At 38.4% G+C, this 19,006-nt stretch overlaps 1 protein-coding gene across 8 annotated transcripts in view; it reads right to left on the bottom strand.

Annotated features, from left to right (window-relative positions):
- FOXJ3 (forkhead box J3) overlaps positions 1–19,006 on the bottom strand; it is a 159,565-nt gene that overhangs the window by 24,899 nt on the left and 115,660 nt on the right. For 5 of the 8 annotated variants that reach the window (XM_034962680.3, XM_034962674.3, XM_055094555.2 and 2 more), the window contains one exon: positions 4,386–4,487. The exons of the other annotated variants lie outside the window; for them this stretch is intronic. In XM_034962680.3, coding sequence (XP_034818571.1) covers positions 4,386–4,487 — 102 coding nt within the window. The remainder of the gene's footprint in view (positions 1–4,385; positions 4,488–19,006) is intronic. 8 annotated transcript variants of the gene reach the window in all.

Below are 19,006 nucleotides of genomic sequence, written 5' to 3'. Positions count from 1 at the left end.
ATATTCTTTACCACACTGAAAAAATTTCCACCTATTTACAGCTAAGAGTTTTATTAAGTCATGACCTCTGAGTATGCCTTTGTAATATTCCGTATAAAATGTGGAGTATACATGTAGCACTTCTAACTACGAACAGAAGAACAACAGCAGATTTCCTAGTGCTAGACCTAGCTTGTGTTTCTAGAATACAACTGTGTTTGTGATGTTATCTTTTTTATGTATTGCTGGGTTAAATTAGACAACATTTTGTTTAAGATTTTAATACCTATGCTCATGAGACTGGCTGAAAATTTCCTTTCTTGTAAAGTTTTTGTCAGGTTTTGCTACTTAGGTTATGATGGTTTCATAATATAAATTGGGACATGTTACCTCTTTTTTAAAATTCTCTTGAAGTGTTTATATACGATCAATATTATTTTTTCACTAAATATTTATAAGAATTCCTTGAAGCTTACTGGGCCTGAAGTCTTCTATAAAGAAATATTTTTTAATTATGGGTTTAATATATACAAAAGTATTAACATTTTCTATTTATTCTTGCGCCAGTTTTGATAAGTCATTTTTTATGATTTTGTCTATTTCATCTAAAATTTCAACTTTATTTACATAAGATGTTCATATCTATCCTTCCATTATCTTTTTAATTCTGTAGAATCCATATAGCTCCTTTTTTTCATTCCAGATATCAGCAAATTGTATTTCTCTTTCATCAACTTTAATAGCACCTTTCTGTTTTTTCATTTTTGAAAGCTTTTTATTGCTGTATTTCCAAATTTACTAATCTTTCCTTTTGTTTAGTCTGTTATTAATCCCATCTAGTGTACTTTTCAATTCAGACACTGCAGTTTTTATCTCTAGGAGTTTGCTTTGGGTTTATATTCCATGTGTCTACACAGATTGTTTAATGTGTCTTTTAGCTTCTCCATAAAATATAGATAAAACTGCTTTAATGTCCTTTTCTAAGCTAATTCTATCATTTCTATCATTTCTGGGTCAGTTGTGACTTTTTCCTCAATATGGGTTGTTTACTGTAAAAAAAAAAAAAAAAAAGTAAAGAACATTAGTGAGCTTTGGGGACAGTTTCAAGCAAACTAATAAACGTATAAGTTGCTGGTGGCAATCCGGATCTATGCAAAGGAATAAAGAATAGCAGAAATGGTTAACTATGTGGGTAAATGTAAAGCCATTTTTTTTTCTGATTTAAATCTCTTGAAATGATAATTGTTTAAAGCAAAAATAACAAATACGTATTGTAGGTTTCTATCACAAGGAGAAAAAAATGGGAGTGTACAGTAATAAAGTTCTTATACATGATATAGTATAGTATCTTCATATTTTTAGTATGAGATGGGTTTTTGCCATGTTGGCCAGGCTGGTCTTGAATACCTGGCCTCAAGTGATCCACCCACCTCAGCCTCCCAAAGTGCTGGTATTAAAGGGGTGAGCCACCACACCCAGTCCAAATATTGTATTTCTTTAAATGAGGTTGTTTGTTGTTTTGATTTGGTCTGCATGTTCTATGAGTTACAGAAAGGCATGCTTAAATCTATTACCACGATCTTCTTTATTCCTTTTTCCTCTCCTCCTGCACACTAAAAACAACCTTGTGTGACCTTTTCCCCATGTCCCATTTACCTCTTAAGTTTTTCTGAATTTTCCATCCTTTTTTCTTTCTGTGCTTCCATCTGCACGTTTTCTACAGACCTATCTTCCAGTTCATTAAATTTCTCTGCTGATGTGTCTGATCTGCTATTAAATCCATCTACTGGGTTTATTCAAGTTTCCTCTTGATTCTTCCATATAAATTCCAATTCTCTGGTAAATTTTCTATAACTCGTCTATTTTCTTGACCATATCAGTTATAGTTATTTTGCAATCAATATTCAATCACTTGTTTACATTGTCTTCCCCTAACTGCATGTTTAGTTATTCGAACTCTCTCTCCTAGCATGCCTGGAAATTTTGACTGAATGCTGCACCCTATACTTATGGAAAATTACAGAAGCTCTGGATGATGTTATCTTCCTCCAAAGAGAATTTCGTTTTCTTTCGGCAGATAGAATATTAGCATACCACTCTAGTAACTGTTGAGGCTGATCTATTTTGGTTTGCTCTTACTCTCAGAACAAAATTTTTCTCAGATATCAAGTTGAAAGCCTAGGGTGTATTACCATGGCTCTCTCCTCCTTTGAAGACCATAAACTACAATATTTGTCCCTCCTATTCTGTGAGAGTGTTGAATTTTGGCTAGTGAAAAACTTTGTGTCTGAGCCCTAGCACACACAATTAGGAGTTAGCAAATGCCTTAAGTGGATACTACTTACAAAAAGTTGAACTCAGCCAGGTGTGGTGGCTCACACCTGTAATCCCAGCACTTTGGGAGGCCAAGGCGGACAGATCACCTGAGGTCAGGAGTTTGAGACCAGCCTGGCCAACATGGTGGAACCCCATCTCTACTAAAAACACAAAAATTAGCCAGGCGCAGTGGTGGGCACCTGTAATCCCAGCTACTTGGGAGGCTGAGGCAGGAGAATGGCTTGAACCCAGGAGGCGGAGGTTGCAGTGAGCTAAGATCACCGCACTGCACTCCAGTCTGGGCGACACAGTGAGATCCTGTCTCAAAAAAAAAAAAAAAAAAGTTGGATTCACCCCTGATATTCCTCAGGATCTCGGCTCTGCAAGCCCTGGCTCTTTGGTAACCCCAAACTCCAATTTTGTCTCCCTGGTTGAATGACTGCTCTAGGCTACTGCTCTCTGTGTAGCCCCTATGCCATGCACTGAGAATCGGGAAATGCACCAAAGGAAAATATACAAAGCTTATCTCAATGTGTTTAACTATTCTCTGGGCTCCTGACCCCTGAAGCCCTGGTTGTCTTAGTTTCCAATACCTCCCTCTTCTTTTTTTTCAATCAAGGAGGTGGGTGGGGAGGGGTGTGTGGCTATGTATGTCTGGTATTTTACACAGATAGGCAGAAAGGTTAATCTAATACCAGTATTCTGTCATATCTGGATGCAGAAAACCAAAATCTTCAGCTCCTTTGACATCCGCATTATTTGGTCATAAAGTCCCATCATTACTACTTCTTAATTGTTTCCTAGTAACCACACTATCATCTATGTTTAGGTCTTCATCACCACTTAGACTACAGCACAGAGCAGTATTAGGTATTTCTGATTCTAACCCAACCACTTCACCAGAAATTCTCACCTAGCTGGTCACCATTAAAGATCATTTTTTAAAGGACGTATTTCTGGGCCCTATTCATGACACAGTAACTGATTTGGTAGAATTGCAATGGAATCCTGGGATTACCACCACTACCACCACCCCCCACCCCCCAAATGCCCCATAAACCCTCTCTCTAAGTGACTGTGATGTAATTATTCCAGAGACTGCCATGTGGGAAGAATCATTCCTCTATGCCTAGGCTACCAGTTTCCTTTCTGAACTAGAAATCTGAATATGTCACTCTGATTATAATCTGTCATCTGTTTAATCATTATCTTTCTACAAGTAAAAGGATCCTAGGAGTACCATATTAGTGCAATGATGTATGTGTATGTGTTCATATTTATGTGTGTGCATGAAGTGGAAGAATGAAAATGAGAGAGGGAGAGAAAAAAAGAGGGTGAAAGCTAGAGGGAGAAAATGAAAACAAGACTGAAAGAGAATCTAAGCATAAGTGTGAGAGATATATGGCTCTGGAGTACTCATGGTCTAGTAGGGAAGAAAACAGATGAACAAAACTGGATTCATGAACCTCCCAGAGTCTTTTTAGGGTTTTGAGATGTAAGATTAAGAAACTGTCTTATAAAGAAGAGACAGATATATACCTGTATCCCACTAGGTATATAATGACCCATCACAAAGTTGTGACTCAACCATCAAAATGTAGCAAACAACCATGTACTATTTCTGGCTATATTCCTAGACTTGAATATCATGAAAATAGGTAGACCACCATCCCAGTGAACTCTATGAGGCTGTCCAATTATTTATTTTACTAGATTCTGTTAACTCCCCAGAATTTGACAATCTTTTTTTCAACCACATATCTGGAGAGGTAATTAACAATTCTGAAACAAATTGACTCAATAAAATGCTGGCTCACAAATTCTATCAATGGGAACTGTGAGAGCCAAGAATTTTTAAACGAGTATAGAACTTCTCGGTAAGGACCTTCCAATTTCTCCTGAGAGATATTTTGTTCTAAGTTGTGCATACCTCAAAACATTCTGAATTTAGCCTTCAAGCTACCATGCATAGGGTAGACAAATTTATATAATCTTTAAACTGAACCATATAGGATTCTATCATTATTACAAAGGCAAATTAAATGTACTACTCAATGACATTTCAATAATGTTTAAAAAAATGAAATTACTTTGTTAGTCACAGTGTTGATTGCCAGAGTTGGAGAGGCACTTCCCGAAATAATACACTCCATTCCCAAAGAATCTGAATCTATGCTATATGGAGTTGAGGCCTAAAATACAAGAACAAAATAAATAATTATTAGCTCATATATCCAGCAACTTTAACACAGTTTGAAGGGATCTCATCAAATTCTTGAACATCCAGTTTTGTGCTTTGTTTCTGAAAATGAATTTAAATCACTAGTGAAATCTCTTCTACTAAATTTTAGTATGCTACTGACTTGATATTACAAAGTCCTTTGGTATGGCTACTCTCTAACAACTCTTAATTTACTGCAGGATAGGCTGACAAAAATTACAAATAAACTTCTGTAGTGAAAATTGCTAATGATCCCCTAATATCCATTCTCCCCTCATCCCTTTCAGTAATAGATATTTACAGTATCTACTCATGTCTGCCCAGCCACAGACTACCTTTCTAGATTCGTGAGGAGCTGCCTGTGGCCATGTGACTACGGTGTGACCAACAGGATGTGAGCAGGAGTGATGTGTGCCACTTCTGGGTCATGTCTTTGAAAGAAACCTGCTTGCCCACCATTCATTCTTTCTCTCTTATTGCAGATTTAAGACAGATATGGTGGTGGTGATCTTGCTTAACCATAAATAGCTGAGGGTAATACCCTGGGAAAATACTGGAAAAACAGGATTAGAAGGAACCTCGACATCTGAATGACCCTGTGAAACAGAGCTGTTTATATCTCTGACCCACCCATGAGTTTGGGCTTCTACCTGACAGAGAAATAAATCTCTCTGGTTTAAGCCAGTTATAGATTTTTAAAACTTTTGCTATTTATTTTTATTGATACATATTAGATGTACATATTTTGAGTATACATGTGATAATTTAATACATTCATATAATCAAATGAAAAATTTGAGATATCCTCAAATTTTATTTATCTTTTGTTTATACTAGGAATATTCAAATTATTCTCTTCTAAGCTATTTCAAAATATACAATCAATTAATGTTAACTACAGCCACCCTACTGATTTATCAGACATCAGGTCTTATTTCTTCTTCTTCTTCTTCTTTTTTGGGATGGAGTCTCGCTCTGTTGCCCAGGCTGTAGTGCAGTGGTGCAATCTCGGCTCACTGCAACCTTCACCTCCCATGCTCAAGCGATTCTCTTGCCTCAGCCTCCCAAGTAGCTGGGATTACAGGTGTGTGTCACCACACCTGGCTAATTTTTGTATTTTTAGTAGAGACAGGGTTCACCATGTTGGCCAGGCTGGTCTTGAACTCCTGACCTAAAGTGACCCACCTGCCTCAGCCTCCAAAAGTGCTACTACAGGTGTTGAGTCATCATGCCCAGCCAGTTCTTATTTCTTCTAAGTGTATATTTACATCCATTAATCAACCTGTCTTCATATCCCTTCCCTCTACCCTTCCTGGCCTCTGATAATCACCAATCTACTTTCTATCTTCATGTAATCCACTTTTTTAGCTACCACATATGAGTGAGAATACGCAATATTTGTCTTTCTGTGAGTGTACATCAGTTATAGTTTTATTTTTCTTCCTTTGCTAGAGCAACTGAACGATCCCCTAAATATACTTCATATGTACTGTTTAGAGTTAACATGGGTGTTAAAAACAATACAGAAAGTTTTCTGCTATTAGAATTTTGAATATATACATTGTGATAACTCCTCTAAGAAACGGTTTTTATTGCTTTATTGAGCCCTCAAAAGTTCAACTTCAATGGTAAATGGTAAAGAGGGGCAAAGAGAAGTAATTTATGATTATGATGCTAGCTACATATATATTCCCTCTCTGGCAAAAACTATTTGTCCCACACATGATCCTAATTGTACATGCATTTCTAAAAGATCATACCAGATGAGCGAGAGAGCAATTTCACCAAGACACATTTTCGAAATTAATCTATCCTTTAATCCCTCAACATTTTTCTCATTCCAGATAATCTAACCAACCTTCGGGCAGAGAATAGGGATCTTGATTGAAAAAGACCAGAGCTACCCCTACAAGCTAGAATCCAGCACTTAGGTCCCAGGTACACATTGAGAGCAAGGTGAAATAGAAGAGCTATAAAAATAACTCTTATTTATGCCTCAGTTTTGGTGCCAGCCAACCAAGCTATAATTAAGTTAACACAGAAGATTACTTTAGAAAGGTACAAATCTCATATTCCCTTAATTCAACTCAGTCATCTCAGTCTGAACTATTGGTTCACTAATTCTCATTCTTCCCTTCTTGGTAGGAAAAGGGAAACTTTTGTTATCTGATTTCATGTAAATTACTCGAACTTTATGCTTGTTTTCTCATCTATAAAAAGATGATTATGCTACTTCCTTTAGAGATCTGTTAAGAACATCAACACAGTATTTCATGTAAAGCGCTTAGCATGGTAACTGAAACACACAGTAAGTGCTGGCCACTATGATGACCACTAGAATATATCTGCTACTGATGTCAAGGATCTGCTGATACAAAGAAATACTCATCCTTCAACAAAATACTAGCAAATCATATTCAACAGTTCAGTAAAAGGATCATTCACCATGATCAAGTGGGATTTATCCCTGGGATGTAAGGCTGATTCAATATACATGCATTAATAAATGTGATTCACCATATTAAGAGAATCAAAGACTAAAAGAAAGAAGGATCATCCCAAAGATACTTTAAAAAGCATTTGACAAAATTCAATATCCTTTCATGATAAAAACGCTCAACAAATAAGGTATAGAAGGAACATTCCTCAACACAATAAAGGTCATATATAATAAGTCCATAGCTAACACCATACTCAATGGTGAAAAGTTAAAGGCTTTTCCTCTTAAGACCAGGAGCAAGACAAGGATACCCACTGTCACCATTTCTATTCAACATAGTACTGGATGGCCTAGCCAAAGCAATTAGGCAAGAGAAGGAACTAGAGATGCTCTTCGACTTATGATGGGGTTACGTCCCAATAAACCCATCATAAACTGAAACTACCATAAGTCAAAAATGCACTTAATGTACTTAACCTACTGAACATCACAGCTCAGCCTAACCTACCTTAAACACGTTCAGAACACTTACACATTAAGCCACATATAAGCAAAAGCATCTATTTTATAATAAAGTGTTAAATATCTCATGTAATTTATTGAATACTATATTGAAGGTGAAAAACAGAATGGTTGTATAGGTACTTGAAGTACTGTTGCTACTGAATATGTGTTGCTTTTGTACCATCATAAAGCCAAAAAATTGTAAGCCAAAACATTCTCTAAGTCAGGTACTACCCACAAAAGGCGTCCAAATAGGAAGCAATGAAGTGAAATTGTCTCTGCTGACATGCTCTTATATAGACCAAATCCTAAAGACTTCAACAAAAACAGAACAGTATTCAGTAAAGTTGTAAACAAATTCAGTAACGTTGCGGGATACAAGATTAACCTATAAAAATCAGTAGCATTTCTATACACTAACAACAAACTATCTAAAAAAGCTATTAAGAAAACAATTCATTTTTTCTTTCTCCAAGATGGTAGATTAAAGGGATTAACATGCCCCTCCCACTTGGAAAAATAAAATCATGTGTAGAGATTCATGCTGTGAACTTTTTTTCCTAGAAGCAACACAGGAACTTAACAGAAAAACTGAAAGAAAATGCAGACCTTTTGAAATAAGTGGCGGGCAGCAGCCTACACCACGAAACAGGTAGAAAACTGTGTCTCTAGAGCTTGAGTGGGAGAGAGACTTCCTCCATGACACATACTCCCACTAGGGAGTCAGGCCAGTGGGAAATGCCTTAACCCTACCCAGGTATAAAATTCCTTAACCCAATCCAGGCCACGGGGGAATGCCTTAATGCTACCCAGTGCTGGAGCTGACTTAATGAGCAGTGGGGAGAATATGAGGAGAAGCAGCATCACGACATGCTTTACATCCATTCCCAGACTCCAGCAGGCCCAGAGGGAAGCCATTCCTGATCCTATCTCAGGGAAGACTGCCAGCTAATTCAGGCAGAGGTCACAGGCTGAGAGACACTCCCAAATGAGACTTGTGATATAATCTTGAGTGTAGATGGAACCCCTTGGCCAGAACCAAGGGGCAAGTGAGAAGTGTGCTACAGCCACAGGTGCAGGAGCTGGGTGTCCCTGCTTTGCAGGCAGACCTGGAGGGATATGGCCCGAAAACTGTGGTTTCTGTCTTGGCTGGGAAGGCTTATAGCCTGGGGCAGTTTTGAGTTCTAAGTGCAGGCTGCCTACAACCCAACTAGCTGCCACTAGCAAAACACTGGGTGTGAGACCTGTGTTGCCAAGTCCGTGGGAGCTGAGTGGGGCTTAATGCCATTTGCTACACCCGATGCCCCAGGCAGATTATTTTATGCATCAGAGGCAGCTGTGCTCCACCCTGTAACACTATCCCAACAGCCACGGAACTGCCCTCTGACCCCCACTGGGGCCACTGCTTGCACCCACATGTGAAAAGCCAGAGTGCAGACTTGCTTGACCCGGCCCCCATCTGGCTTTGTCCCTTCACTCGCCCTGGTAGCATAACACAACAGACTGGGACTTTGGAAAGCTCCATGGCCCTGCCTATGGCCTGAGACACCAGAGTACCTTGGGTAACATAAGGCAAGCACAAATCCCACCACTACCACCATAGTTGGTGTTCTTTTGCAAGCATCACCTCTTGAGGCCAACCAGCACAGCCCATTACAACATCTGCAGGGACAATAACACCACCCTGAGGAAGGAGAAATTTTTTGCATGACCTCAGCTATCGTCATTGCCTGTATCACCCTGGCTAACCAGAAGGTCTTGAGTCTGTCCACGTGCCCAGTACATTACTACTACAGTTGGCATTTGAGAAAGCCAACACAAGCTGGCATTTGAGAAAGCCAACACAAATCTCAAGGAGATTTCCTTGAGATAACCAAGGAAATCTCATAGTCTACATAACTCCCTTCCCACCCCCATCAGAGCTGGTGCTGGTACCCGCTGCTGGGAGACTAGAGGACAGGTCACATCACTGAATCCCTTGCATACATTCCGCAGCACCAGCCTGGAGTGTGGCAACCCCACTGAGCAGCTACACCCAGAAGAGCAGCAAGCTCCACAATAGTCTGGCCCTCAGGGACTGCTACTCCCAAGGGAGGGGGTGGGGCGGGGAGTGTACTACATTAAGGGAGCACCTCATGAGACAAAAGAAGCCAGACTGCAGGCCTCAAGTCCTTTAACTTTCCACTTGTGGGGGAGTTTCTTTTATCAGAGAAACATGTGCAGTGCTAGGCTCAGTGGGGAAAGTTTGTTTGGCTCTACCCCAAAGTCAGGCGGCCCTGGTGCTCGTGAAGGGTCTTGAAGAAGATTGGGATTTCTTCTCCTCTTGCTCATCATTGTAGACACAGCTGGGGCCTCTCCCATGGAGCTTGGCATGGGTGCATCTGTAGATACTCTTCCTGGAACACTTTGGGGTAACTGCATCCTTAAAGGAGGTGTGCCCTCCAGATTCAGGCTTCCATGAGAGGTAGAGTCATAATCCCTCTTTACATGGAACATCACATTCCTGCAGATGAAATGAGATGCCTGTCTCATCTGAATAGCTGGAACATCTGGTCAGGAGTGTGACTGGGAGGTGACTGTTTTCCTGCTGGCCTGAAAGACAGCTTTGGTGGTTTCCTTCCTTCCCCTTGAGAAGACCTCAGTGCATTTCACCGAGAGCTTCCCTAGCAACCTCTGCCAAGGCTGGGAACTTTGCCCACCACTGGGGTATTGCCTTTACCACCTCCTTTGGCCATGCCTGTGGATACCTCCTATCAGCCTGAAGCCTAAACTATTCAACTCAGTGAATAAAGTACTGGAGGAGAAAAATTTTAAATGCACGCCACTGGGGAACAAGATAAGCTTCAAGAGACCTCTGCCATTCCAGCTCCACTGGAGATAGTGAGCCTGCTCACACATCCAGCACAATGCTACTACAACCAGCATCTGACAAAGCCACTACACAAAGATTCTCTGTAACCAAGAAACTCATATAGAGTTTTCACCACGGAAAGCACCCAGAACCAAAGCTGGGTGACAATAAATTATAAACATTAAAGTTACATCCTGGAGTAGTGGGGGTGAGGAGGGCCGGGGGAAGCTAAGAAATGAAAAGACACAGTTGAATCAAAAATAAATTAAAAAATAATTAGAAGTGTCTGGGCACAGTGGCTCACGCCTGTAATCCCAGCACTTTGGGAGGCGAAGGTGGGTGGATCATTTGAGGTCACGAGTTCGAGACCAGCCTGGCCAACATGGTGAAACCCCATCTCTACTAAAAATACAAAATTTGGCTGGGCATGGTGGCACGTGCCTGCAGTCCCAGCTACTCAGGAGGCTGAGCCAGGAGAATGGCTTGAACCCAACAGGTGGAGGTTGAGCCAAGATGGTGCCACTGCACTCCAGCCTGGGTGACATAGCAAGACTCCATTTCAATAATAACATAATTCAAAAAGTTAATTGTGAGTTTACTCAAAGAAATACAAGGTGAAAATGCAACAGAAAAAATTTAAAAAAAAAATTCAGGATATGAAGGAAAAATTTTCTAAAGAGACAAGTATTTTAAAGCAAAGCCAATCAGAACTTTGGAAATAAAAGACCTATTTAGAGAACTACAAAATGTGGTAGAAAGTTTTAACAACAGACTAGACTAGGTAGAAAAAAATAATTTCAGAGGTCGAAGACAAGGCTTTCAGGTTAACCTCATCAGATAAAAATAAAGAAAAAAAATGAAAAGAAATGAACAGTCTCCAAAATATATGGGATTATGTAAAAGAGCCAAACCTAAGAATCATAGGTGTTCCTAAGGGAGAAGAAAAAGTTAAAATTTGGAAAACCTATTTGAGGAAATAATTAAGGAAAATTTCCCTGGTCTTGCTAGAAATACAAGAAGCTCAAAGAACTTCTGGGAGATTCACTGCAAAAAGGACATCACCAAAGGCATGGAGTCATCAGATTATCTAAAGTCAAAGTGAAAGAAAGAAGTCTAAGAGCAGTTAGACAAAAGCATCAGGTAACCTATATAAGAAAACCTATCAGACTAACAGCAGACTTCTCAGCAGAAACCTTACAAGCCAGAGGGCTTGCGGTCCTATCTTTACTCCTTAACATAATAACTGTCAGCCAAGAATTTTGTATCTAGCAAAAAAAACAAAAAAACAAAAAAACTAAGTTTCATAAGTGAAGGAGAAATTAAGTCTCTCAGAAAAGGAAATGCTAAGGAAGCTTGTCAATAATAGGCCTGCCTACAAGAAATGCTAAAAGGAGTTCTTGAAACAAAAGGTTGATGCGCAAAAGAATAGAAACTCCTGAAAGTATAAACTTCACAGGGCTTGTGAAACAATAACACAAGGAAGAAAACAAAGTCACTATGTAACAATCAACAGCATGACTGGAACAATATCTCACATTTCAATATTAATGTTGAATGTACATGGTCTAAATGTTCCACTTGAAAGATATACACTGGCTACATGGATTTAAAAAAAATCACAAACCAAGTATCTGCTGTCTTCAGAAGACATACCTAACATGTAAGGATTCTTAAAGACTCAAGATAAAGGAGTGAAAAAAGATATTTCTGGCAAATGGAAGCCAAAAGCAAGCAGGAGTAGCTATTCATATATCATATAAAAAAGACTGTAAAACAACAACAGTTTAAAAAAAAAAAGACACGATTATATAATGATAAAAGGATCAATTCAACAAGAAGATATAACAAACCTAAATATACATGCACCTAACTCCAATGCTCCCAGATTCATAAAATCACTAGTACTACAGCTAAGAAAAGAGACATGGTACACATACACAATGGAACATTATTCAGTCTTTAAAGAACAGGAAATTCTGTCTAGGGGGTATTATGCTAAGTGAAATAAGCCAGCCACAGATAGAAAATACTGTATAATTTCACTTACATGTGGATTCTAAAAAAAACCCCAAACTCATAAAAGCAGAGAATAGAATGGTGATTACCAGAAGTGGGAACAGGCAAAGAGGAGACACTGGTCAATGGGTACAAAGTTCTGGTGTTCTATTGCACATCCCAATGACTACAGTTAATAATATATTGTATATTTCAAAATAGCTGCGAGGATTTTAAATGTTCTTACCACAAATGATATCTGAAGTGATAAACTAATTAGCCTAATTTGATCATTCTACAATGTATACATGTGCTGAAACATCACACTGTACCCCATAAATATATACAATTATTGTCAATTAAAAATAAAATAAAACAAAGTAAAAACAAAGGAATACTCAATGGTGACTAATAAGAAAGGTGACAGCTTTGGTATGAGGCACTGTACTCCCACATAGCTTCAACTATTACAAAACAGTAAATTAAACAAACAAAAAAAAAGCTTTTAATTATTTTTTCATGAATACTTCAATTTCAATAGAGAGAGTAAAGGCACTTTCTTCACATACTCTGACATACTCAATAGCATGGTACATATTTTTATTTATAGGTGCACTGATTCTATATTCTTAATAGGCAAAAAGTAGTCTGATCGGTAAAGCCAATAGATCCAGGCATCCCAAAATGTATTTGGATAATTTATTACAGCAGCCATCAACCGAAATTCTGGACAAAGAAAGTATCGATGAATCTAATCTGGTGGCACCAGTTAGCTCAAGAAAAGTCCTTTCTGGAGTTCCCTAATCATACCCATTTGAGTTCCACTTCCTGTTTGGCAGTGTGATACCCCTATAGACCAACCTTCTGCTGATAACTATAAAGTATTATGGTGAGAAAAAAAATAGCTTTCTGAGCATTCCAAAGGGTATATACAATAGGCAGGTTGGGGAGGTAAGTCAAAACTTGGGAAGAATGTGGGTGAATTTCCTGTTTTGCTGCAGCTTTGCCCCAAGATTAGGCAATAGATGTGGAGTGCAGACAGCTAAAGCTGTTCTTCCGTCAGGAGGAACTAGGGCAAAGACCCGAGGTAAACACAGCCAGCCACCAGAGAGAAAAGGCAATCCTGTAAGAGAGAAAGTTGAAAGACATAATACATAATCCTGTGTATAACACAGCACAAATGTGCCAGGCTGAGGCCTGAACCATGCATATACAGATCTGCATCAAAGTAGAGGCTTAAGGATCAAATTGAAATTGGAACCTCTACTCACAAAAGGTGAAAGAGAAAGCTTACAGTGTAACACAGTTAAGCCAGCTAAAGTACAGATATCAATATTCTATAGATTATTATAGAACCCAGAGTCTATAAAAACATAATATTCACAATGTCTAGGACACAATCCAAAATTACCTGGCACACAAGTAACGGAAAATACAGCCCATTCTTGGCAGAAAGGGAAATCTACAGATGCCCACTCCAAAAAAGACTGAGTTGCTGGAATTATGAGACAAGGATTTTAAAACAGCTATTATAATTATTTATGCTCAATGAAATAAAGTTAAAAAAAACTTGAATGGAAATATAATAAAGGAAATCTCAAGAGAAAAATTAAAAAATCAAAATTTTAGAATGGAAAAATATCCAAAAGAAAAATATATCAATGGATGGCCTTAATATTGAAATGGAAATGAATAAGTAAAGAATCAGTAAACTTAAAGGCAGATCAGTAACCAATCTGAAGAATCAAAAGCTTATGAAAAAAAGAACAGAGCCTCAGAAAGCTGTGGGACAATCTCAAAAGGTCTAATGTATATCTGTGATTTCTGGAAGAATAAAGAGAGAAAAGGGCAGAAAAAAATAGAAGAAATAATGACTAAAATCTTTGAAAATTTAGTAAAAGACAAATTTAACAAATTCAATTAGCTCAGTAAACCCCAATAAAAATAAATGGAAGGAAAAACCACACTTAGATACATCATAATCAAATTCTTGAAAATAAAGATAGAAAAAAGCTAGAGAAAAACTACATATCACATGCAGGTAAACATCGACTAGGAAATGACTGTGGATTTCTCATCAGAAATGATGGAGGTCATAAGACAGTGAACATTTTTAAAGTGCTAAAATAAAACAGAATTATCAATCCAGACTGTATATCTAATAAAAATACTCTTCAAAAATGAAGGCAGGCTGGGCGTGGTGGCTCACACACCTAGCACTTTGGGAGGTTAAGATGGGAGGATCACTTGAGGCCAAGAGTTTGAGACCAGCCTGGTCAACATAGTGAGACACCCATCTCTAAGGGGGAAAAAATTTATATAACATATCATATACATATATATGTGAAACAGAAAATTTTTTAAAAATGAAGGCAAAATAAATACATTTTCGGGGAAAGAAAAACTAAGTGAATTTGTTGCTAGGAGACCTGCACTATAAGAAAGTTCTTTAGGCAGGGGGAAATTATAGCAAAGAAAAAACCTGGACCTTCTGAAACAAATGAAAGCACCAGAAATGGTAGACACTGGCTAAATATAAAAGACTACTGTTTTCCTCTTAAGTTTAAAAAATCACATAAATTATTTAAGGCAAAAGTTATAACACTGTCTTATGAACATCTACAGATGTAACACATATTACAACTATGGGGTATAGGGAGGGAAAGAACAAAGAGGACCTACATGGTTGGAAGATTTTTACATTTACATGAAGTGATACACTAATAACTGAGTAGACTGCAAAAGGTTAAGGATGTACACTGAAATTCCTAGATATAAATAAATAAATAGGAATAGCTAAAAAGCCAACAGATAAATAAAAATGAGATACTAAAATATATCCAAAATAATCTAAAAGAAGGCAGGAAAAGGGAAAAGAGATGAAACTAAAAACAGAGGTCAAACAGAAAACAAAACATAAAGCTAAATCAGTCATATTAATGATTTCATTAAACGTTAAGTAAATGCTCCATGAAAAGGCAAAGACTTTCAGAGAGGCTAAAAAAGCAAGACTGATAAATGCTGTCTGCAAGAGCCACACCTTCAAATACATAGATCTGGGGTGGAGGGGAGGAGAGGAACAGGAAAACTGTCTCTATTTGCAGATGACACAATTACTTATGACAAATCGCAAGAGGCATCTTCAAATAACTATTAGAACAAGATAATAAAATACAAAGTTAATATACAAAAATTAATTATATTTTTATATACTAGCTACAAGCAATGGGAAAATGGATTTAAAAATACTTTGCAAGAGGCTGGGTGCAGTGGCTCACTCCTGTAATCCCAACACTTTGGGAGGCCGAGGGTGGCGGATCACAAGATCAAGAGATCAAGACCATCCTGGCCAACATGGCGAAACCCCATCTCTACTAAAAATACAAAACTTCGCTGGGCGTGGTGGTGTGCGCCTGTAGTCCCAGCTACTTGGGAGGCTGAGGCAGAAGAATGGCTTGCACCCGGGAGGCGGAGGTTGCAGTGAGCCGAGATCGTGCCACTGCATTCCAGCCTGGCGACAGGGCAAGACTCCGCCTCAAAAAAAAAAAATCCTTACAATACCATTGAAAAACAAAATACTCCGGATTAAATCTAACTGGAAGCATCCATGTCTCTATGCTGAAAACCAAAAAACACTCCTCAGAGAAATTAAATTAGACCTAATGAATGGAGAAATACAACATTTTTATGGATTAGAATATTCAATATTGCTAGGATGTCAATTTTCTCCAGATCACTGCTTACCTGGGGACAAGAGTTGAGTGAATTTCTGGGGATGATGAAAATGTTAATGTGCCACTGTTGATAATTGCACAGTTGTATAGATCCCAAAACTCCTCAACTTATAAACTTTAAATACGCAGTTAACTGTACAACTATCCCTCAATAGTGTTGTAAAAAAACAAAATCCTACCCATTCATCACAATGATCTCTTATGAAACTTTTCATGATCTCCATCTCTAACCAGACAGGATTTCCACCATTTTTAACCCCCAGGAAATTCTACTTAGACATATATATTGGAGACAACATGCAGTGCTCCCACATAATGTACACTCAGTAGTTTTCCCAATTGAAATAAATATTTATTCAGTTCTACAGCTAAGAGTAGGCATGTAGATTGCAATTCTTCCTGTGCTCACTTACACCCTTTCCTTTATCTAAATCCTCACTCTTTCTCAGACTCCACCTCAGAGAGGGAAGGCACACAGTGAGGGAATCACTTAATCAACAAAACCACTCTGGTATTATAATTGAGAAACTGAATTACAAATAACAGCATGACAACAATTTCAGATACATGTCCAGATGGAGAGTATCCCACCTAGAAAAATGTTCTCTTTTCTATTTATCCATCTATCCTCCAGTTCTTTTACTGATTATACTTGTAATCACCTTCAGGTGATTGTAAACACCTTCAGGAAAAAGTAATGTGTATTTCTTCCATCTCTGTTCCAAAAAAAGCTGGATAATTGCAGATAATGTGTTGATTTTTCCGCAAGGGCCAATATGTTTAGGATAGTGAGTTGACAGATCTGACCTCTTCTCCCTCATGTAACTTTTATAACAATGCATTATAAGATTTTAGGCAAAACTATCCACAGCAATTTCCTCCTAACTGATCTTTTGCCCTTGTTCCCTTACCACTTATATTCTACACAACAGCTAGAGTGACCGTGTTAAAATTTAAGTCACATCATGTCACTACTCTATTCATATCCCTCCAATGGCTTTCCACCTCCCTCAGAATAAAGATTGTCTTTAAAATGGCTTACAAAGCCCTGCACAATTTGCCTCCTGCTCCCACCCCTTATTTCTCTAATGTGAAGTCCTATCACTACTCCTCCCTCCTCAAACACTGTCCAGCCACAGTAGCCTCCTTGTTGTTTCTCACCATGCCAAATATATCTCTACCTTAGAGCCCTTGCACTTGCAGGACAGCAGATTCCCAGGCCTGTACAGCTGACAATCCACTTACATTTATATAAAGAAACTACAGCCAGAAAAATTAATATATATTCTAAGTTATAACATACAACTTTAAAACTAGGTCTCCAAACTTCCAGGTTAGTTCAGGAGTCCTCTCTTTTCCACAGTTTCACTTTCTGCAGTTTCAGTTTCCTGTGATCAACTATGGTCTAAAAATTTTAAAGAAAAAAATTCCCAAAATAACCAATTCATAAGTTTTAAGTTGCATGTTATTCTGAGCAGGGTGATAAAATCTTGTGTCACCCCACTCTGTCCCACCTGGGACATGAATCATCCCTTGTCCATCATATCCACTTTGTATACACTACCAGCAGCCCTCTTGGTTATCAGATTGACTGTCGTGGTATCGCTTTATTATTGTTGTTGTTAACCTCTTACTGTGCCTAATTTATAAATTAAACTTTATCATAGGTATGCCTGTTTAGGAAAAAAACATGGTATATATAGGGTTCAGTACTATCTGGTTTCAGGCAGCCACTGGGGGTCTTGGAACGTATACCCCTCAGGGAGGTCTACTGTACCATTTCCCATAAATCTTGTACCAAATAAAAATGATACCCTCATGACTTTATAACATAACTTGGCTTTGCGCTTACTATGTAAAAACATGGAAAAATAGTAACCTAAACAGAAACTTTAGGTCTTTAAATGATGCTAAAACACAAAGCAATCTAAAGTTTTGGGTGCCCAGCATGGGGGCTTATGCCTATAATTCTAGCACTTTGAGAGGCCAAGGCAGGAGGTCTCGGCCAGGTGTTTGACACAAAGAAAGACCTGTCTCTACAAAAATAAGAAAAACTAGCTGGGCATGTACCTATAGTCCCAGCTAATCAGGAAGCTAAACAGTTGAGGATAGCTTGAGCCCAGGAGGTCGAGACTGCAGTGAGCCATGGTCACAACACTGCATTGCAGCCTGGGCAACAGGCTGAGACTTTGTCTCCAACAAATAAAGTTTTGGAGTTTTCTTTTTAGAATTTCCATTTTCTACCACTGGCAACACCCCTATCCTCACTCCTAGCAGCTTTAAATGTTCAGACAGTTTACATTTCTAACAAGTGCATTATTTCCTAATTATAACTCTTTCAAAGTACCTTACCTGGGCTAAGCACACAACAGAAACACAGTAAATATTTGAAATCACTACCCATATGCAATAGTCACAGAGTTCCAACTTCTTCCGTAAAAGTGTTGAATGCGTCACTTATATTTTTTAACTCTGAATATGGAACTTAGGCACACTAAGCAGTGACCAGGAAGAGACTATTTCAATTACACGAAACAATACACTCAAAAAGATACACCGTGAGTCTACTAATTTAAGAGGAACAGTTGTGCACATACACACTTGAAAAGAGACAAAGTATGTTTTTAAAGGATTTCTTGGGCTAGGAATTGAAAATCCAGGAGGCTGCAAAGGGAAAAACAAAAACAAAGGGTCTGAAAACACACTCCACCAATAGAAAAAAAGTAAAGACATGGCAAAAACCATCCAAACCCTCCCATATCCCACCTACACTCTGAAGGTTGCTTACTACAAATAACAGCAACTTTCTCCTTGAGGGCTTTTTTTCTGATTGGGAAGCATGCTTTGGCTTCATGCAGGGCAAGCCAAAGGTGCTGAAAAGCTAAAGCCCCTAGAAGCATCACTCAATTAGTAAGAAGGAAGAACTGATGGATAAATATCCCACTCGTTGGCCTGCAGTTCTAAAC

Source organism: Pan paniscus, chromosome 1, assembly GCF_029289425.2.
Source record: "Pan paniscus chromosome 1, NHGRI_mPanPan1-v2.0_pri, whole genome shotgun sequence".
NCBI lineage: Eukaryota > Metazoa > Chordata > Mammalia > Primates > Hominidae > Pan > Pan paniscus.
This window is presented reverse-complemented; position numbering and strand designations above follow the sequence as displayed.